The sequence below is a fragment of the Aspergillus chevalieri genome, chromosome 4 (assembly GCF_016861735.1).
Source record: "Aspergillus chevalieri M1 DNA, chromosome 4, nearly complete sequence".
Taxonomy (NCBI): Eukaryota; Fungi; Ascomycota; class Eurotiomycetes; order Eurotiales; family Aspergillaceae; genus Aspergillus; species Aspergillus chevalieri.
Genome location: NC_057365.1, coordinates 2,321,390 through 2,342,921, shown reverse-complemented (window position 1 = coordinate 2,342,921; position 21,532 = coordinate 2,321,390). Strand labels below are relative to the sequence as shown.

Below are 21,532 nucleotides of genomic sequence, written 5' to 3'. Positions count from 1 at the left end.
TCTAAGGTACTGGCTTGGCTAACTCTTCTTGGTAAGCTTGGTCCCCGGTGAATACACAGGGCTCTGTTCTTTTACAGGATGGATAGATCCTTCCCGGTCCTCGGCGCGAATCCAACGGGCGTGCCGGAGGCTCCGAGGCCGGCCAGGAAGGCAATGGCATGCACCGATCACCGTAGTGCAATTGAATCAACAATTAAATGTGGACTGTCGGTGGGGATTTGTATTATTTGACTCAAATACAAGCTTTTATTGCCCTGCATTGAATACGAGGTACTTGTAAGCAGTGCGGCATTTCGGGCACTTAGTTCGGTTAGTGCATGCGGATACGAAGATGACTTGTCAGACGCTGCAAGTATGTACTCCAGTTCCTACCCAAATCACGGCGAACTTCGTTTGAATGATCTCTTCAGAATTCGATTATGGTACATAACTATCCATTAAGTAGTACTGTTGTTCATGCGTGTTTATGCAAAGTTATGCACTGCACAGCCAATCAAAGCCGATACTAAGCGAGCCAGTAAAATAAAGCGGGATACCGATGTCAGTTATTCGGTAGTTACACAAGTGCTTGTATAAAGAGTCCCTGGTAGTGTCTCGGAGTGAGAGTCCAATATAGGAATCTGCACGCCTGGCTATTCTTGTCTGCTCTATTGCTCATTTCGCAAATGCGCCTAGCGGTCAACCCAGTACTATTTAGTACTAACGCCGAGACATGAAATGATCAACCCCGATCATCGCGACCCAACAGCTCCATAATTTGGCCCCCCTAATCTGGCAGTGCAAACTGCAATGCAAGGCTGACTGAAAGGGTATTTGTTCAGGGTCCGTTTGAGGCTCTTTTTTTTTTTTTTTTCCTTCTTTAACTTGGTTCAGGTCTCATTTGACTCAGTTCAAAGAAAGTGATAGACATCGAAGCCCACTTGGACCATGCGGTGATGGCCTCGGACTGAGCCATCGCCCCATCTCTATTGCGTGCTTCCTTTGCGGCCTCACAAACTGCCTTGCTAGATAGGTCGGTTTATTTAAACTGCGGAGTCCTGTAGCTTATTGAGCTTGTGCATTCATATCTTTCATCTCGACTTTTATCTCACTATCGCTACAATTACCCGTTGCGCGACGCAGAAGACTAAACAAAATGGCGTCGCTGGAACCGATACAGGAGAAATACGACGAAGAGAACATTCCCTATAACGAAGACTTTCACGATGTTCCCCTTTATGCCAATACCGACTACGATGATTACGATGACTATGAGCGATGGATGGGGGAGGACCACCCGCTACGATCATATCCGACCGAATGTTGTCCAGGTCTATGGCGATCGGTGGAAGCCCTCAAGTTCGGACGGACGTTCCGCCTGGTGTGTGTTGTGGTGATCTTTCTGTATGTCTAATCGCTCTGGAAAATCGGTCTATACGTAACTAACAAGTATAGAATTATCGTTATTCAATTCCTCGCCCTTTTACCTACAGTCTTCACATATATGCTGCCCAGAGCAGGCGCAGCAGACGACCGACTCCCTATTCCGCAGTGGCCTTCTGAATTTATGACCAACCGACCCTGTCATTGTCTCTCATATAACCCTCGCAGTCGCGATGCTGCTCAGTACGCCATCGCAGCTGGTTGCACGGGCGCCAAAGCGGATCTCTGGCTCCATGGTACCGATCTCCTCGTGGGAAGCTCCTTTACAGACCTGGACACAAAGCACACATTGCGAAGCCTATATTTCGACCCTCTCCTGGCGAAGCTGGATGCGAAGCGCAATGCATCCAAGGACCCTCAAGCTCAGCCCGGGCTATTCGAGGATCCCGCCCAGAGTTTTGTTCTGGTGCTCGAGTTCAAAACGTGGCAGCACGCTGCGCTCTCTGAGCTAGACTCTCATTTGTATGGGCTACGACAGGGCGGCTACTTGACCCGGATGAATGGGACTGAGGTCATTCCAGGACCAGTGACGGTGGTGGTCACGGGTCAGGGAGAGCACCACGTTCGCGCCGGTCACGACGCGGAATATGACGAGATATTCTTTGACGCCTCGCTGGACGAGCTCACAATGAAGGACTACGATCCCTGGAAGCTCACTCACCGGGGGGCTCCCAAGCCCAACGCGGCCCCAACCAACGTATTACAGCCCAAGAAAGGCCTCTCCGCCGAGGCTCCCTCCTCAGCCATCTACAGCGCCACAGCCTACTTCAGTGAGTCCGTTGGATACCCGCGACGGGGCCGGTTCTCGCCGCAGCAGATCGCCCTCATCCGGGCTCAGGTGCAGGCGGCCCACCGACGTGGCCTTCGGGTGCGATACGAAGGAGTCCCGCAAGGTCAGGGACGAGTGAGCGACCACATCTGGCAGACTCTGGTCCGTGAGGGAGTGGATATGATTGATGTGGATTGGCAGGCGGCGTACCATCGGGCCTGGTGGCAGCGGTGGTTCACGTATCGTCCGACCAGCGACTAATGGTTTTTGATTTCCTATGTTATGCTTATTGTATTGTACAGAATTACGAAGCGAAGTACAAATAAGATATGACTTATGTATAATTTCTTTTCCGATTATGTAGAAATTGCACGGCCCTTACTGCGTACGGGAGCAAGGGAATCAATACGGCTTAATCGGCCATATACACATTACCCGAATAGGCAAAGTGCTATCAGATCCACTTCCCCCGCTGCTCCAGCCGATCACCTTCTGATACCAGGCCGTGATTGGTTCAAGGAGGGCGTTGGATCTCGGCCTGCATTTTCCAGTCATTCACCGTCGCTTTTTTTTCTTTTTCTTTTTTTGCGTCCTTTCTTTCCTCTTGTTTGACGGACACTAATAGTGTCTTTATCGTGTACTTATTGCTCCTAAAACCATTTGCTTCTTTCTCTTCTCTTCTTCTGTTTATAAGTATCCGCGTCAGTATCAGGATCTGATCACGCGCGACTGAAGTGTTTGGAGCTCTGCCCAACAGCTCTTTTCCACCGCCATTTCTTTGTGCGTGTCAACGGTCTCCAGCTTGTGTCAGCTCAGAAACCAACAACCCACCAACATCACACGAGCACAACCACTGATGAGGACCATTTCTCATTGACTCTAAGCGTTCATCATTATTACGACTATGATGGAATTTCATCATTCACAACTCCCGCCGCGACCGGACTCGTCGATATTCGTCCGGCCGCCTCCTCGCGCACCAGCGAATCCTCCTGTTCTTCCTCCCGGTGGCTCATATAGCCTTCCTCCTCCTCCTCCAGCTCTTCCTGCTCAGTCGACTGCCTACGCGCCTTACGGATATCGTGAATCTCGTCCGGTGATCTACGAGCCCACACAACCGTATACCTCTGCACCTCTTCCTGTGTCGTCTGCGCCTGCGCCTGTCAGTGTTCCGCCATCGCCGTCATACTCTCAGCCGTCGCCGTTGTTGATGGGCGGTTCAAGCGGTTATCATTTACCGCACGTGAACCATGGGTCGCAGGGGCAGAACCAGAGCCAGAATCAGCGGGGATTTTTTGGAAACAGGGCCTTGAATACGGTGTATAGTGAAGGTAAGATACACAGCTATCTTTCTATTCTTTCGTCTTTTCTTTATGTTTTGGACTCGTCTGTCTTTCTTTGTGTTGTCCTTGCCGCGCGCGATGGGACATGCCGGGATTGGAGCCCAACGGTTGCATGAATGATGGGCAGCGATCGAGCACCTGCAGTACCACGTCAGACCTTGCACATTGTCCTCCTTTCTCATGCCTGTCCAAATCTAAACACACCCCTTTATCCTCTGTCTCTCACTCAATCACTATTACTACCCAATTCTCTCCCCTTGTGTACATCATCTGTTCCGCACTCAAGATCGACTGCCGAGAGACAGCTCGGGAAGACTATTCCAAATATGGATTAGCCTCGGATGAGCTCCCGGGGTCACGGGTTTGTGGTCACCGCCTGCAGGCCCCGTGACCTCAGTGGCTCCCCGTGACCCATCAGCAATCATCGCCTGTTTGTTCCTTTTTCCTCCAAGCTTTCATCTTGCTCATCCACGCGTTTCCTATCCTATGATCCCCTCTTCTCACCCCCTCAATCCCTCACGTCGGAGGTCTCTGGGCAACCTGTCTGGCAGTCCCCCGTTTGCTGGTGAGTTGGTCGCCATCATTAGGCCCGTTCACGCTATCGCGCAGGAACCGCTGTCTGTTGTTTGTGCTTACACCCTGCATACCCCGTACGCGAGGGTAGTTGCATTTATTTTGCTTTTTCTTATCTTTCTTGTTGCTTTTTCCAAGTCTACGCCTTCATCTCCATCAGTTCACCAATTATTGCGCTGGTGTCCGATTCCAAACAAGACTGATCACTGAACGCGCGATCCGCATCACAGGCACAACCGATCATTCCTCCGCGCCGCCAGCCATGAGCAATCGCCAAATGCCGCCACCATCCCCGCCCCAACATTACCCTACATCAAGAGGACAAACGGCAAATGCGCCTCCGCTTCCTACAACCTTCTTGTCCCGTGAGCAGCATCCCAGCAACCCGGCTCATCGTCCTGGGAGCAGCATGTCAATATCCGCCATGCTCGGCTCGGACGCTGACCGGCCACCTCGGGATGTAGGCCCCTACTCTCGTCCTCCTGTATCCTCCTCTCCCTCTCCCTATACCAGCGCTCCTCCTTCCGCGAATCCCGGTGCCATGTCTCCCCCGGCGAGACCTGCCTCCCTCGAATACCCGTTCTTCCGGCGATCCCAGACACCCGAAAAGTCGTTTGCGAAAAGCCACCCTCCAGCTCGCCCATATCGGTCGAGTTCCGGGGGTGTCTCACAGGCGTCTATCACAGAGCAGTCAAAGTTCAACCCTTTGTCGTCGTCTCGTGCGCCGCCATCATCCTCACAATATCCCGACAAGCCTGGCTCATCTCATCCATCTCCCCCAATCTCCTCAGCAGAAACAGCTTACAACGAGTCGCGTCGCTTGAGTCTCAATGGCTCGATTCCCCGTCCCAGCAGCCAACCCCAGGCCGAGCCCTCGGCACGTGGGCCTGGCTACAGCCCACTCTCACGACCGGTCCTAGCATTAGGGGAGGGTGCTGCTGGTCCTACTGCGGCAGCCATTAGCGCAACACAACCGCGTCCGACACCATTCTCAGAACATGGCCGATTCGGGAGTCTCTATCCCGACCGCCATTCGGAAGAACTAGCGCAGCGGGAGAAAGAGAGAGCGATGGGGCAGGAGCTCGACGCTTCCCGAGCGTCAGGTCACCGGTACAGTGCTTACGGAGATCGAGAGGCATTTGGCCGGCCGCAAGGGCCCGGAGCGTGGGAACTCGGTCGTTCACAACCGCCTTCACCGGAAGCTAAGCGCTTTCCTGCACCTGAGCCCAGTCCCGGTTTCGGATTCGGCGCGATTCAAAGCTATACCAAGTCATTAGGTTCTCAGGCAGGAAGTGGTTCGCGACCTGTTTCTCTATCCACTCAAACTCAACCCACGCCCCCGCCCAGTGAGCAACCGCCTTATTTACACAAGTTGCAGACTGAACCGCCCCGGCTTTTCAGTTCTGGTTTATCTACGGGTCCATCACCCCTGACGCAAACCGCCACGGATGATCGACGCAAAGGAAGTGATGAACTTATGCACCACCGCAACCTTCTCGGAGTTGGTGCAGAGAAGCGAGGCGGTCGTGCTTCACCCTTGCCCCAAGCGGTGCAAGGTGCCTCGGGCCCTGGAGGGGAGTCGAGTATCAAGAATGACTTGGGCCGTGTGTTCTCCGGCATCGGAAGTGGTGTCGGTGGTGTCACCGCCCCGACAGCAGGAAGCGCACACTCCACCCCCATCATGAGTCCCTTTAAACGGGACAGCGGTACAGCCCGGTCCACCAATGGTGATGCCCCGAACGATGAAGCAAAGACTGCTCGACCTGGTTCGACCACCGGAAAACGGTCAAAGAAGTCGCGAGAGGAAGAAGTTCAATCAGTGGAGGGTGAAATCCTTGACTCGCGGACTGGTGTCTTGGGACGTGGTCGGCGAGGACGACATGCCCACCACCACCATCATCAGTATGTTTTTGACCTTCTTAATTGTACAATGATAAAGCTAACTGTTTTCAGTCACCACCATCACCGGAAGCCAGAAGAGGAAGGACGACCGATGTCTTCGATGAACTCCTTCCACCGGGCGTCGACGGTATCAGCTGAGGGCAGCTCCGGAGTAACTCCGCATCACCACCATCATCATCACCATCACCATCATCACCACCATCACCCCTCCCGGACATCTGCCCCTGCCCTCAACGTTCTGTCGCCTATGCGTGAACCTCGGACCGTGGTGAACATTGATCCCGTGCGATCTAGTGTTTCTCATCTCCCCCGTCATCACCTCGGTTCGACCTTGTACGCACCACGTATTGGAGTCCCGTCCACCAAATCCCCGCTAGAGAGTGCCAAATTTGGATACACTTCGACGCCCCAGCCGCTCCCGCGGTTTGAAGGCAAGGAGAACTGTACATTTACGGTGCGTGTGCCTCGATATAGGATCGACGCGGCCCGTCGCGAGGAAATTTGTGCACGCCGGGCTCTGTGGGGAACGGGTGTCTACACCGATGACTCGGATCCCGTTGCAGCTGCAATCCACTCGGGATTTATCCGCGGCGCCTGGGGAGACGATGTGGACGAGAGCTTCCTGGATTTGGAAATCAGAGACACCTACCAGCATGCGCCGCCACCGTCGGAGGAAGAACGCGAGTCAGATCAACCCCGGATTCCCCCGGTGCCACCCGCAGACAAGGATCTCCACATCACCTTGTTGATCCTCCCCAAGCTGGACAAGTACGATCAGAGCGTGCTGTTTGGCATCAAGTCGCGGACCTGGGACGGCAGTCACGACGGTATGAGCTTCCAGGTCTTGCGCATTGACTGGGTTGAAGAAGGTGCCGGACGTGGTGAAGAGCGCGGCGGCGAAGCACGACGCAAGCGTCTACGCAACCTCATGCAAACCGGGAGAATCTGCACGGGACCTGCAGTGATCAAGTTGGAGGACCTTCGCAATCGCGGATTGGAAGTTGATGCGCGATCGAAGATGCGAATGAACGAAGAACAGCGGACTACGGTGCAGCCGGTCTCATGATTCTATTTTGGGCTATACCCCTCTTTTGATTTGTTCTTAATGCATTGCTTTTAATATTCTGTTTGCTAGCAAGGCGCGTGCGATGGCTTTTTTTTTTTTTTTTATGGGAGGTTCTGTTGGTCGATATAGATATGATACCTAACGGTGCTTCTCTATTCTAGTATGTTACAGTCCGGGACAGCGGGGACGGATGAAGGGAGATGACGTCTATCAATGAAAGTTCCTAGCAGTAACTGCTGGCTGTACTATGATTCTTATCTTGTCTAATGGTGTTCGTTAATTCGCTGTTCTTAGGTGAAGGGCTGCCCATATCAGATCTTAGCCGTGGTCGTCATTGGAGATCCCCCCGCATTTATACAAACCTTGAGTCTCAGTACGTTACTTGTACAAAGTAGAGTTCTGGTAGCCGTGATGCATATACACAGTAGTTCTCTTTTCGATGTATTCTTCTAGATAACCCCTTATACTTCACTATGTTCTTGTCTTCATATTCCAACTATTCACAGCTAGTGTCAACTGATCAGATCAACCGAGGCTCACCTGAAATGGTAATACCGTCATGTCACTTATCCTGACCCCTCCGTTACCATTCTTACAACCGCCAGCCCTCCCTTCCATCGCTCCGAGTGGGATGCGCATGACCAGGTGTGACCATACCGTACGGTAACACTCGGTCGGTTGTGACGGAATTCCCTCCAACCGAGGCTCAAGTTGTTTCCGCTTTAATTCTTGAGGACATCATCCCTCTTCATTTCTGTCCTTTTTTTAACCTCTTTTCTATTCCGGTCCGTTTCTTTCATTCTTACGACATCCTTGACCTCAATTTCCCTTTCCTCAACCCCCTTCTTCTTCTCCCTTTCTCACATTTTTTCAAACAACGAGGGATGTTCACGGCTTCTGCACGAAGCCGTCTTTCCACCACCTTCACACGGCAACGTCTTTCTCCTACCCCCTCTATTCTCGCCAGATCAGTGAGTACCTAGGATAGGAAAGTGAAAGAGAGGAGTTGAATTCTGACTGCGAGACAGTCCCCCATCATGGCTCCTCGTCGCAATGCATCTTCCGTCCCTGAGGGTAAGTTTTCCCAGATTCACATGTTTCCACTCGGTCACCGGAATTAATCAATTCTAGGATACAAGGAAGACCTCTCTAAGGGCAAAATGCTCCGTTTTGAAGACTCTCTCCCTCGTCTGCCAGTCCCGTCTCTCGAGGAAACCGCCAAGCGTTACCTGAAATCCGTCCACCCTATCGTCACCGATGCCGAGTACGAGCGTACCAAGAAGGCCGTCGAGGCTTTCATTCGTCCTGGTGGCTCGGGCCAGACATTGCAGGAGCGGTTGTTGGCGCGCGCGGCAGACCCAAATTGCCGGAACTGGTTGACGGAGTGGTGGAATAACGCTGCATACTTGGGATACCGGGACCCTGTTATCCCCTATGTCTCGTACTTCTATTCGTTCAAGGATGACCGGGCACGGCGCGAGCCTGCTAAGCGAGCGGCTTCTATTGCCTCTGCTGCGCTGGAGTTCAAGAAGCAGGTTGACGATGGTTCGTTGGAGCCGGAGTACATGCGTGGCCAGCCTATGGCTATGGGCTCGTATGAGTACATGTTTAACTGCTGCCGTGTCCCTGGCGATGGCGTCGATGCGCCTCGCAAGTTCGCTGCTCAGGAGAATGAGCATATTGTTGTTGTGCGCAAGAACCAGTTCTTCAAGGTGCCGACTGTTGTCAACGGCGAGCCCCTCAACTTCTCCGAACTGCAGAGACAGTTTGAGCGTATCTATGAGATTGCGCAGCGCGCTCCCCCGGTGGGTGTCTTGACCGTTGCCAACCGGGACCTCTGGAACGATGCCCGGAAGCAGCTGCTTGCAGCCGATCCGGTCAACGAGCAGACACTGAAGGATATCGAGTCTGCTGGTTTCCTTGTCTGCCTCGATGATGCCACCCCCGTCACCCTGGAGGAGCGGGCCCACCAGTACTGGCACGGCGACGGCTGCAACCGCTGGTTCGACAAGCCGCTGCAGTTCATCATCAACGACAACGGTACTGCCGGTTTCATGGGTGAGCACAGCATGATGGACGGTAGCCCCACCCACCGCTTGAACGACACCCTCAACTCCTTCATCTTCAACAACAAGATCGACCTCTCCGACAAGTCCGTCCGCTCCAACCTTGCTGACCCCCGCCCCATCGAGTTCAAAGTGAACGACGCCGTGCAGGAGTCCATCACCGCCGCCCACAAGGAGCACAGCCAGCAGATCGGCTCGCACGAACTGGTCGTCCAGGCCTACCAGGGTTACGGAAAGGGTCTGATCAAGAAGTTCAAGTGCAGCCCCGACGCGTACGTCCAAATGATCATCCAGCTAGCGTACTTCAAGATGTACGGCAAGAACCGTCCCACCTACGAGTCCGCCTCGACCCGTAAGTTCCAGGAGGGCCGTACGGAGACCATCCGTACCGTCTCTGACGACAGCACCGCCTTCTGCAAGGCCCATCAAGATTCCTCTGTGCCCCGCGAGGAAGTCGTGCGTCTCTTCCGCACCGCTCTCGCCTCGCACACCAAGTACACCATGGACGCCAGCGACGGCCGCGGTGTCGACCGCCACCTGTTCGGTCTGAAGAAGCTACTCAAGGACGGCGAGCAGCTGCCCGATCTCTACCAGGACCCTGCCTACAGCTACAGTGGCTCGTGGTACCTGTCAACCAGCCAGCTGAGCTCGGAGTTCTTCAACGGATACGGATGGAGCCAGGTCATCGATGATGGATTCGGTATTGCGTACATGGTTAACGAGAACAGGTATGTCTTCGCCTCCTTCACACTATAAGAAAAAGAGTTAAGCTAACATGCGATAGCCTCAACTTCAACATCGTCTGCAAGCGCATCGGCGCAAACCGTATGAGCTACTACCTCAACGAGGCTGCGAATGACCTGCGGGATCTGCTGATGCCTGACCTTGCGGCTCAGGCTGAAAAGGCTAAGCTGTAAGCTTGTGTGGGTGTATGATTAGTTAGGGATTAGATTGGGATGGATATGGATTAGCGTGTTGTATATATTATTATGATAGATTTTACCTGGGATATATATCTTTTTTTTGGGGGGGTTCGGATTTGAATGATGTAGTGTGTTCCTTGTCGCAGTGTCGTATTATGTACATGTAGTAGTGGCTGTGAGAGTCATCTGCTTTGTAGACGTAGGGATACGGGATATAGAACAAACGATGACTCAGGGAATCGAAGCTCAATCCGGACATGCTTGTTCCGTACTATTTCCATAGAGGGCCTATTAATAGGTGATAGCTAGGGTCGTGTTCCATACGAACCGGGATATATTCGAGCAAGAATGGTTGTCGAAATATATATGCGTACGACTCTACGTAATTGAGAAAAACGAACAGAAAACAGCCGTGTAGCAAGATCTATTGTATACGTACAACAAACACTAAACACTAAACACTAATCAAACAGGGTATAATCATGTAGCCTAGTGATACTTTCACCATACCATACTGGTGGTATCTGCTCACCTCGTCACCTCGTGGCGTTCGTGAGACCGCATTGGAATGAGGGGGTACACAGGTACTTGTACAGTCAGCTTCGGGGTCGTCTCACATGGCACATGGCGAACATGGGTATTTATTTGGTAATGTCGTACCGGTAGGTAGCATGAGTTGGGATCTAGAAGGTGCCACGGAGAATATTGGTGTTAAATCTGGGGAAGGAGATGAGATGATCCTGGCACACCGTTTTGGCTTTTTTTTTTTTTTTTGGGTATAATGTATTTTGCCTAAATCAAGTCTTGTCGACCGCCGAGTCGGGTTGGGTTTGGGATGCAACTTGTCGCTCTAGACGGGAAGAAGAAATCGGTCCGGTATTAGCGCATGGCAGTTGTGGGGTAAAAAGTTAATTCCGGAGACGGTACATCCCGGTCGGAAGGAGGAAAATGCAAAAAGAGAAAGACAACGAAAGAGAAAACTAAAATGCCGCATGCGCGACTTACCTAAATCCCGGATTCGCTGACGCAACATCTGATTTTCGCGAGAAAGCATGGCTGCTTCTGCCTGGTAAAATGCGCACTCATCTCTGCTGTTACTCCGCGACGCGGCGTTATCACTGGTGCCCGCAAGTGACTCCAACCCTTCCGGGGGTCCACGCAGATGGTGCAGGGAGGGTTGCGGTCGGAGATTAGGGGACGCGGCCTGACTAGATGGCCGAGATTGTCGACGACTGGAGAACGAGGGAGACAATTGGGTGGAAGTTCGGCCACTTGCCGTGGGGAGTGGCGGGAAGGGTGGGAATGGCGTAGAATCGGAATGTGGGGTAGTCTCGTCGACAATGGCGGTTCCAGAGGACTGCGGTTGCTGCTGTTGCTGAAGCTGTTGGAGTTGGGCCTGCTGGGAGCGAATCATCTGCAGGAGTCGGTTCTGGCAACCAAAGTTAAACGGTCAGCGGTGCCGATGATTATTACCCCAAGGGCAACTCTTAGACGAAAAGGGTCAAACTCAAAGAATGGGCAGGGGCCTGTCATATCATACCACCTGAGCTTCCTGTTCCTGCTCGAGCTCCTGATGCAATTCTCCCAGTGAGGGAGTGCGATGATGATGGTGTGGATCGCCGGTGGTGGCCAAAATCGGACTGCCGCCGTTGCTTGCACGGGGTTTGGAGGAGGACCGGGGATCGGATTGGGCCACGGTAGAGTCGGCCATATTTGAATTCAAGCTGGCCAATGCTGAACGACGATGTTCCGAGATAGATAGACGGCTGCGCGGCGAGCTCTGCGGGGGAAGAGACGGTTCGGCGGAAGGATGGTTCATGTCACTGGAAAACGTGGTGATGTAAAGCAGTGGATACAGTATATAACAGCTAAGAAAACGCTTCCCTGGGTATAGAAACCGATGGATAAGAGGAGCAGGAGTAGTGAGGTTGATGAAGGTGAACCAGGCAGTTTGTATGTTGAAGCTAAGACTGATACGGCCGGATTAAGAAGGCGGTCGGTACTGAACCGAAAACAGGCACGGAGACCGGCCGAACCGGAACCGGCGAGGGAAAATCACGTGAATTCTGGCTGACAGTCGGAGAATATCGTGCGATGACAATCGGTATGCCACTACGGAGTACGGAGTACGGATGTATTACTATTATCCAGCACATTACTGTATGCGCTAGGCTAGGAGCAGTATGATCAGAAGCGTCCCGATGGACCAAATCCGTTTCAGGAAAGTCACATGACGTCAGAAGCCGGTCAAGTCCGAGTCATGACCGGCAACAGGGACTGACAAGGTTTGCTGCAAGACGTCAATTTGCTGGTCTGACCCCGTGACTGGGACGGGTCCATGGAATCTCTGGTGCAACCACCTGATCTTACATACAATAATGCATTCCTCTAGTAATCTATACGACCATTCTATGAGGTTTATACCACATTATGTAAATACTCATCTCTCCGACAGGGTCTGTCCCTGTTCCCAAAAAAGGCAATCCGGAGACAAGTACAAAGTACGCTAAACCCCCGGAGTGGGACCATAACCCAATTGGTTGGCCATTGCCCGTGGGGAGGCAAAGGACGCTAACCAAACTCTGTTAGTAGTTCTAGCTTGGACCTTGGCATCCATTTCTTGTTCGCCTTTTCCCGTGCTTAAGTTCCGTATTCAGAGGATGCCGTAAATTCGAAAGAAAGCAACCGACGTGGCGAAGAGTGCCCTGAGCTGTATGTTCGGCATACCGTATGCTTGTTCTCTACAGTTACATTGTCCATTCTACGATCTGTAGTACTATAACGAGACAACAGCATAGGGCTGGCTCTCCGGCGTATTCTATAGTGTATTATAGTGTACTTCGTGCTACTTCCCCGGACCAGTGTGTCTGTAATAATGACCTACAGTGGACCGTCGGCCAACCGTCGTATCGGCCTGGGGCCGTTCCCCGTACTTTCCCAATCTGGTAACCAGGTATCATTCACTGTTCCTTCCCAAAATTTATTATTTGAATTCACCCGCTTCGGCCTGTATTTATTCGTTCCTTCCCCAACATTCCTTTTTCTTCTCTCTCCTTCCCACCTTTCTTACCTTTCTTACATTCTTCCCTTTCTCTTTCTTCTTTCTCTCTCATTGCTCACCTTGTCCCTTTTTTTCTCTTTTTCCTTTCTCACTTCTCCTCATCGTTCCTGAGTGTTTTCTTGGAACTTCCTGGTTCTTGTCACTGATTATCAGAGATAATCAGTGTCTCTTTTACTGCTGGCTCTGTCAGCCTCGTGAGCACCCTCTTTTGTCTCAGAGAGTGTCACTGTCCTGAGACTGTTCTTGTCTCGTCTTTACTAAACCCGTATGTCTCCAATTCCTCGTTCGATGCACTCCCTTTGGCTTTCTAACTAACCGCTTCGATTTGGCCGCAGTGGCCGAAACCATGGCGGGTGATCATAAATTCTCCTCCGAGGAGAAGCCCCGCGACAGCGAGACTTCCTCCACTCATGTGGACGCGATTCTCAAAAACGCCCTCAAGGAAGACAACGGTGTCATTGTACCCCAAACCGACCAGCCTGAGTCTCTGGACAAGGCTCAGCGTACCCCATCCGACCCCAAGATTGAGCTCACCGAGGCCGACTGTTACGACCAGTTGGGCTACTCCTTTTCGTCGTTGAAAAAGTGGACAATCATCATGGTCATCTTCTTGGTCCAGGTTTCGATGAACTTCAATACCAGTCTCTACTCCAACGCCGTCGGGGGAATTTCGGAGGAGTTCAACGTCAGCAAGCAGGCTGCTCGTTGTGGTGCCATGATCTTCCTGGTCTTGTACGCCTTTGGCTGCGAATTGTGGGCTCCGTGGAGTGAGGAGCTTGGCCGCAAGCCTATCCTCCAAGCCAGTCTCTTTCTTGTCAACATTTGGCAGATTCCTGTTGCTATCGCTCCCAATTTCGCCACCATCATAGTTGGTCGGGCCCTGGGTGGTCTGTCGTCTGCCGGTGGCTCTGTCACCCTTGGCATGATTGCCGACCTGTGGGAGGCTGAAGACCAGCAGTATGCTGTGGCCTGCGTTGTCTTCTCGTCCGTTGCTGGTTCCGTCATCGGCCCTGTCGTTGGTGGTTTCGTTGAACAATTCCTGCCCTGGCGCTGGAACATCTGGATCCAGTTGATCTTTGGCGGTTTTGTCCAGGCCCTGCACTTCGTCCTCGTGCCCGAAACCAGAACTACCATCATGCTCGACAAGATCGCCAAGCGGAAGCGTAAGAGCGGCGAGAATCTCAATGTGTATGGCCCCAACGAGCTGGTACCCTACAGGGAGCGCTTTTCGGTCCGTGAGGTTCTTGTCACTTGGATTCGTCCGTTCCGCATGTTCTTGACGGAGCCCATTGTCATGACTCTCTCGCTCCTCAGTGGATTCAGCGACGCTCTGATTTTCATGTTTATCCAGTCGTTTGCCTTGGTGTACGGACAGTGGAACTTCAGCGCCTGGGCCATTGGTCTATCCTTCATTCCCATCCTTGTCGGCTACTTCATTGCCTATGCATCTTTCATTCCCGTGTTCCGTCGGAACAAGGCCCAGCGTCTTCGCTGGCCGGACGACGAGCGCACGCAGTACGAATCTCGTCTTTGGTGGTTGTTGTACACAGCACCCTGTCTACCCATTGGTCTCTTTGGCTTCGCCTGGACCAGCTTGTCGAACGTCCACTGGATTGGAAGCATGATTTTCGCGGCCATTGTCGGCATTGCCAATTACGCTATTTACATGGCCACCATTGACTACATGATCTGTGCCTACGGACCCTACTCAGCCTCGGCGACTGGTGGCAACGGCTGGGCCAGAGACTTCTTGGCTGGTGTTCTGACTGTGCCTGCTACTCCTTTCTATCAGAGTATGTTTTCTCTCTTTGCTTTCCTTTTCATTTCCGGATACTAATGCATTTATATAGACATTGGCGGCAAATATCACCTTGAGTATGCGTCTACTATTCTTGGTAAGTTTCTTGTGCTTCTTTTCTGCCCTTAACCGTCTTTTCTGACAATTCTTCAGGCTGTATTTCTTTCGTTCTCGTGCTTGCAGTGTACGTTGTCTACTGGTACGGACCAACTCTTCGCAAACGCTCGCCATTTGCCCAACAGCTCTCGGACGCCCGTGCGGAGATGCATCAGCACATGGCTCAGGGACAAGGAGTTTCCCAGCTCAACTCTCGTGCCAACTCGTTTGTGAGGTCGCAGCAGAACCTTCGCATCCGACAGACATTGGGAAGTCGCCAGAACAGCTACATCGCATCACGCGATCCCTCGCAAGCCAACTCCCGTGTTGCTTCCCAAGCTAACTCCCGTGTTGCCTCTCGTCGCAACTCCCTGTCTTAAAAAAGAACCTTCAACTACATAACGTTAGATCATTGCATGATGACATGCTGATTTACACAATTATGATTGAACGACCATAAGACGATGCTCAAGCAGACAGTTTGTCAATGGAGGCATGAAGTACTTCTTTCTTTTTTGCCCTTTTGAAGGAACATCAACTGATCTTTATCTTTTGTTCTTGTGCATTTGAGTGGAGGAAAGGGATTGTTTTAAAACTTCATACCCCCAATGTATTGCTAAGTTTTTTTTTTTTTTCCTACTCTTTTTTCTTTGCCTCTGATCTGATCGATGGGAAGCTGCATGTGGGTCCTTAGTATTGAACCAGAGACCTGGATCAATGTGTACCCCAATGCCTCATTTCCTTCCTCTTTTTGACTGGCTCAGATAGAGAAGCGAAGAAGCGAATGGGGCCACTGGCCAGACCAGTGATAGCGTTTCTATTCTGATCATGATGACTGTGTAATTTTTTTTCCCTTTTTTCTTTGCTTTATTTTCCTATCTGTGATGCAGATGTAATTTGAAATGGCGGCATTCTGCGGTGGTGTTCGGGCGCTTTGCTTGGGACGGCCCATAGAGCAAAAGCTGAATCTACTAATGTCTTTTTTTTCTTTTTTTATTTTGTCTTCTCATCGTAGGATATGGGCATCCTAAGTACTGTGTAGTTGCCTGTACGGAGAGTTGCGTGGCGGGACTTCCAGATGATCCGGACCGACGGACCGATGACTTCATCATCTTCTTGCTCGTCTCGTTTATACGGATTGAGCAGCTGCAACACACCAGCGCCTTTTCATTATGCGACGTAGTATCCTCCAGCTCTCACGGCTTGCTCGTATCCAAACAGCACAACCAATTCCTCCCGTGTTCTGGACTGCAACGCGAACTTGTCCTCTCCGCGTTCCTATTGCTTCAACCTCCGTTGCGACATGCTCTCCGGTCCGGATGGCTTCATCGACTAATCAGCCATCTACCATTCGATTCTCCGAAGGGGAAGACACAGAGCAGGTAGTGAGAGGGCTGAACTCGCTACGGCAACGCGGATGGCAGCTGGACCAGGATGGAATGGGAGTGACCAAGACCTTTTATTTCAAGGCGTACTTCAAGGCAGTGGTATGTTCTCCCTTTTCCCTTCTCCCTTTTTTTTTTCTTTTTTCGCCCTGAAGCTGATCGGCGACTAGAGTTTTGTCAATGTAATTGCGGCTGAGAGTGCAGCCAAGAAACACCATCCGACTATCACCCTGGTATGTGTTCCTTAGTGTTCCCTGCATTTATTGCCTGCCTGGATGCATGATCTGACCAATAATGGTGTCTTCATTAGAGGTTCGGCTCGGTCGATGTGCACTGGACGACGCATAACCCGCGGGGCCTCTCGCAGAAGGATGTGACCTTGGCAGAGCATTGCGAGAACGGAGCAGATTTGATAGGCGCCGTGAAACAAGACGAGGGGCAGAAGTGCTACTGAAAAAAATTTTTTTTTTTGGAATTCGTTCTTTGATGTATAAATTTTTCCTTTCTTTTTTTGGTAGAACTTTTTTGCCATACCTACCTGTTCGGTACTGAATATGGACCTGGTCCACACCACAGTGGGTAAAACATGGAGCAAATCTCGACTCCGTCATCCACCTGGGCTGAAATCTCATTTTCGACTTGGTCCGGGAGCATTAGAGAGGGAGGGAGAGAGATTTCATTTCGGATACATATCGGGATTTCCATTCGCTGAAGAACCCGATTCTGATATCGCCGTGGATTTATGTTCTGGACAAAAGGGGTAAAAGGCAAGTATATGGCCCCTGAGTTATACGTCTCGTGCAGCGATGATCCCTCGTGCTGACAGATTGATTGACAGAAAACATTGACAAAGCGAGAAGGCACCAGATGTTGACTCCCGACCCAAACAATGCCATCCATCGGTTCACGGCGCTGTTCCTGACTCAAACCGGACTTATTCAATACGTCCGTATTCGCTATACTAGAAGTATTCCGAGCGTACACCGTCCGCACCTCGAACCTTGTTCTCTCCACTCAGGGGTTCGCGATTGTTTCGTCTGCCTCAGGAACGGTTTCAGGATGTCGGGATCGCTGCTCAAAAAAAAAAGGAAAGGAGTAAACGAAGAACCAAAAATTCTGCACCGGAAGAATTGCTGGGGGTCTTAATGTTTTTGACTCGTGTCGTTGTGTCGTCCGGATCATCGCAAGACCAGCTCTCGACTCGACCGGCATTTCCTCACACTCCACTCGGCGGCACTAGAGAGATTAAATGAATTTAAGCAAAGACAAAAAAGTACAGCGAACGGAGCACTCAACGGCCTCCCGATCGGTACCTCGTGCGCGCATTTCCCTCTTTTTTTTTTTTTTTTCCTTTCTCTCTTTCTCGCGCCCTCTCTCTCACGCACGTTCTCTTTCTTTTACACCTTCCATTCTTTGTCTTTTTAATTCTTTCCCGCTCGTTCGTGGCCAGTTTCCCCGACTGTCAGCTGACGCAGGTCGTCTCTCGCTCGGGAATCTATATTACTTGTTTTTTTAATATTAATATCCAATTTTACCTATCATTCTTAATTACTATTTCCGCCCCTCCAGGTGGGCTGTTTCGGACAAGACGTTCTTCTGGGGATTATCAGGAGTGATCTGATCTCCCTTCAATCTCCGTCGCCTTGCTCTCCCGCGCTTCCATTCCCTCTTTCCACCTTGTTCGATTCAGGATCTCGAGCGGTTCGGCAGACCGCCGTGAAGTTTGTGCGGCGCGTGTCTTTTCCGGCTCGTTGAGTGACGTCTGTCTCATTCAGAAGGGTCATTCGTCCTGCATGACTTGATTTGCTTACACCGGTCAACTACGAGTCACCGCACTTTCGCGCATACACTCTTTTTTTTTGCTGCTATTATTATTTTATTTTTAATTTTGACGCCTGCGTTTTCTTGTTTTATATGATACCCTTCCTTTCGTCTGACAATACTTTCGAATCTGATTCACAATTGTGTGTGGACGCGGAATTACACTATACAGGCAAACAGTGTTGGAACGCGGAGGATCAGATAAGATGGCCTTGAACATACAACCCCCTCACCTCTCGGTCAGCGAACGCAGAGGTCAACGACTGGCACCACTACAGACCGATTTCGGCCAGACAAACTTCAGTCGTCCAACAGCCCGCCCTGCGCCGGCCAACCGTCCTCGACCAAACGAATATGCCAGTGCCAATGGCGAGGCCATGGAGAAGGTTCCCTTGCAACCACCGAAGCGCCAGTCGTCCAAGTCCAGCTTGCGCAACCTCTTTGGCCGCGACAAATCAGCACGCAAGCCTGCCCATGACCACAAACTTGCCGAGATCGACGAAATGCATCCCACGGGCACGAATGCCAACATAAACGCCAGTACCACCAAGATCAATCTTAATAACAATAACCAGACAACAACAGTGACACAACCCGACATGCCATTATCGCCAAACTTCTGTAACACACCCAAGACCGCGGTCTCGACTCCTACCCTCGTCACGTCGCCTACGTCCGCAGCTGAGCTGCCTACGCGAAACAAGCTCCCCCCGTCCAAACCACCGCCCCCGAAGCCAAGCGAGGAGGATAAGCCGCCGACCCGGGATCTGGGATGGAAACCACCGCCTCTGTTCCAAGCTTACCCGCAAGCCATCAAGCATAGCACTCTCCCAGCCCCGACACTGTCAGCTGACGCTATCTTACGTGCGCATGCTACTTCCAAGGGCGGTGGGTCGCGCGAGGATGAGAACGTTGGTGCCTTGTCACAGCAGAGAGAAGACACGCGCGAAGAAGCTGCAGCTAGGAAGAAGAAGGAGGACAAGGAGAGGAAGCATCTGCGGTCACTATCGGAGACAATTGGCAAAACGGACTGGACTCAGAAGGTCTACGTTGTGACTACTTCGGGGTATATTTTGCAATACTCTGGGGAAGGGAAATATGACCGACTACCCGAGAAGATGCTCCTTCTGGGCCCCAAATCGGTGGCTTTCGCAAGTGACGCTATCCCAGGGAAGCATTGGGTATTACAAGTATCGCAAGGTGCAGATGGATCCGAAGCCCCTGTATCTACGGATGTGCCTCGGCCGTTGCTGACACGATTGGGTTTCCATCGGTCTTACACACGGAGACTAACTCAGAGTTTCCTTCTGGTGTTCAACGATCCCGACGAATTGAGTTCTTGGCTGCTTACCGTCCGAGCGCAGATCGAGGCTCGCGGGGGCAAAAAGTATGTTTCGGAACGGGTATTTGACGATGGAATGGAACAGCAACTGCGGTCAAAGACCAGTGTGCGACAACTCGTGAAGAGAGACCCTAATCGTTTTTCGAACCTGTACTTGCAACCGCAAAATGAGAGTCAGTCAGAGGGTGACTCCCGCCGGAGTTCCTATGTGTCCAACAGTAACCGCCATTCTTTGGTCTCCACGGCCGCTACTGATGTGGGAGCACCACAAGCCACTGCCAATGGCGGCTCGGGACGTTTCTATGCTGCCACTACCGCCACAGCGACGACATCGGAGTCGACCACAACGGTGACGCCAATTCCCCCACGGGATGCTACCAGTTCACCTGCGATGCGCAATCACGGCCCAGCAAATGTCGTATCATCTCCCCCGCGGGAAATCACGCAGAGTCCTCCAGCCTTGACAAGTCCGAAGAAACGACGATCGATGGCATACATGTCTACGCAACCAGTAGAGCCGTTCCAACCGGATGTCTCAGAGTTACCTCGGTCTCAATCAACAGCACCAGATCCGTCTGTTCGAAGCGCATCACCGCCGGCTCCCAATTTCAGCGTCCCCTCTTTCAGCAAGCGCTTCGCAGCCAGGACGACCATGAACAATATCCCACCGCTACAACTGGCATCCATCCAACAACCGGATCACCAGAACGAGGACGACTTCGACATCAATGCCATCGCGTCGTTCCCATCTCCCCCTCAATCCCCCGTGCGCAGTCTCTCCAGCATGAGCCGCAATGACCCAAGCGATCCTCATGGCTATGTCTCCCGTCAAAGCAGCATGAACCGAAGGCGACCATTGCGAGTATCCCCCTCACAGGACTCACTGGTGACATGCGAATCGACAGCACAGCAAAGCAGCGAGCGCAAACCATCAACAGCCATAACCCGCCCGCCGCGAAGCAGCGTGTCAACAGTCAACAGCACACCACGCCCCTCACGACCAATGAGCATCGTCTCCTCAGTCGACGCATCCCTCGCAACCGGCGACATCCAGCCCCCCCAATCACCACCCCAGTCAACCCGCTCCCACCGCGACCCCCAAAAGAGCCGCACCTCCGTCCTCTACCCGACAAATAACACCACAAACGTCACCTACTCCTACTCCCCCATGCCCAACGTCTCGCGTCGGAAATCCATGCCCGGTCTCGCCGTGGGCCCGCCCACGCTCCCACCTCCAAGCTGTCCTCTCCCCAAGATCCCATCACCGGTCCCCGTCGACCCATCTGCCGCCGACACGGCACTTCCAGTATCCCCACGATCATGCAAGAGTCCGCCGCCGGTACACGGGCATGGATTGAGGAAGATCAAGGAGAGGAAGAGTTCTGTGGGGGTTGCGGGACATTCGCATTCGTCTAGGTTTTCGTTGGGAATGAGGAGTATTTCTTCGTCGGCGAGGTAGTCGGTCCCTACTTCTCTGTCATTCCTTTTCGGGCAATCATATTTTAAACATATACTCTCCTTCACATTCTTCATTTCATTTCCTTTTATATATATATGCTTTTTATTTCACTGGCTTGTTTTTCTCATTTCTTGATGCATTTCGAGGAGTCCATGACTTACCTTACTACACGGACTGGCTGGATATCTCATTTTCGATTTTATATACCTTCTACGGTGATGCATTTATTGTCTTTCCTTTTTTTTCTATTTGTCATCTGACTTCTCTGGAGGACGGATTTATTCATTGTTTAATTGACTGGCCGAGTGTATTATATATTCATTTCATGGCATGCTGGATGTATGTATATACCTAAATCTATATTTTTTGACCAACAATCATTCTTTGGGTAGTTTCGTGGTTCTTGTTCATTTTGCAGTTCATTTTTGTGTCATTCCATGGCAGGAATATAGTCTCATTAGTCTAATGGTTGGTGGAATGATGCCTACAGTAATTTTGGACCCCTA

The 21,532-nt window shown here is 51.7% G+C and overlaps 6 protein-coding genes across 6 annotated transcripts; 5 read left to right on the top strand and 1 right to left on the bottom strand.

Annotated features, from left to right (window-relative positions):
• Positions 1-1,135: 1,135 nt before the first annotated feature.
• Positions 1,136-2,452, top strand: AIM6_1 (uncharacterized protein; the record flags this gene model as incomplete). Its single annotated transcript, XM_043279089.1, has 2 exons — positions 1,136-1,383; positions 1,435-2,452. The coding sequence occupies 2 exons, from the start codon at positions 1,136-1,138 to the stop codon at positions 2,450-2,452; spliced, it is 1,266 nt and encodes a 421-aa protein (XP_043136802.1).
• Positions 2,453-4,369: 1,917 nt separating this feature from the next.
• Positions 4,370-7,075, top strand: ACHE_40843A (uncharacterized protein; the record flags this gene model as incomplete). Its single annotated transcript, XM_043279088.1, has 2 exons — positions 4,370-6,009; positions 6,061-7,075. 2 exons carry the CDS (start codon positions 4,370-4,372, stop codon positions 7,073-7,075), a joined length of 2,655 nt encoding a protein of 884 aa, XP_043136801.1.
• An 884-nt stretch (positions 7,076-7,959) lies between these two features.
• Positions 7,960-10,058, top strand: CAT2 (carnitine O-acetyltransferase CAT2; the record flags this gene model as incomplete). Its single annotated transcript, XM_043279086.1, has 4 exons — positions 7,960-8,046; positions 8,104-8,149; positions 8,207-9,869; positions 9,926-10,058. 4 exons carry the CDS (start codon positions 7,960-7,962, stop codon positions 10,056-10,058), a joined length of 1,929 nt encoding a protein of 642 aa, XP_043136800.1.
• An 803-nt stretch (positions 10,059-10,861) lies between these two features.
• Positions 10,862-11,883, bottom strand: ACHE_40841S (uncharacterized protein; the record flags this gene model as incomplete). Its single annotated transcript, XM_043279085.1, has 3 exons — positions 10,862-10,914; positions 11,070-11,493; positions 11,605-11,883. The coding sequence occupies 3 exons, from the start codon at positions 11,881-11,883 to the stop codon at positions 10,862-10,864; spliced, it is 756 nt and encodes a 251-aa protein (XP_043136799.1).
• A 1,588-nt stretch (positions 11,884-13,471) lies between these two features.
• ACHE_40840A (putative MFS multidrug transporter) lies at positions 13,472-15,399 on the top strand (the record flags this gene model as incomplete). Its single annotated transcript, XM_043279084.1, has 3 exons — positions 13,472-14,918; positions 14,976-15,020; positions 15,077-15,399. The coding sequence occupies 3 exons, from the start codon at positions 13,472-13,474 to the stop codon at positions 15,397-15,399; spliced, it is 1,815 nt and encodes a 604-aa protein (XP_043136798.1).
• A 792-nt stretch (positions 15,400-16,191) lies between these two features.
• On the top strand, positions 16,192-21,026 carry ACHE_40839A (peptidase family M20/M25/M40 protein; the record flags this gene model as incomplete). Its single annotated transcript, XM_043279083.1, has 3 exons — positions 16,192-16,506; positions 16,575-16,637; positions 18,504-21,026. 3 exons carry the CDS (start codon positions 16,192-16,194, stop codon positions 21,024-21,026), a joined length of 2,901 nt encoding a protein of 966 aa, XP_043136797.1.
• Positions 21,027-21,532: the final 506 nt, after the last annotated feature.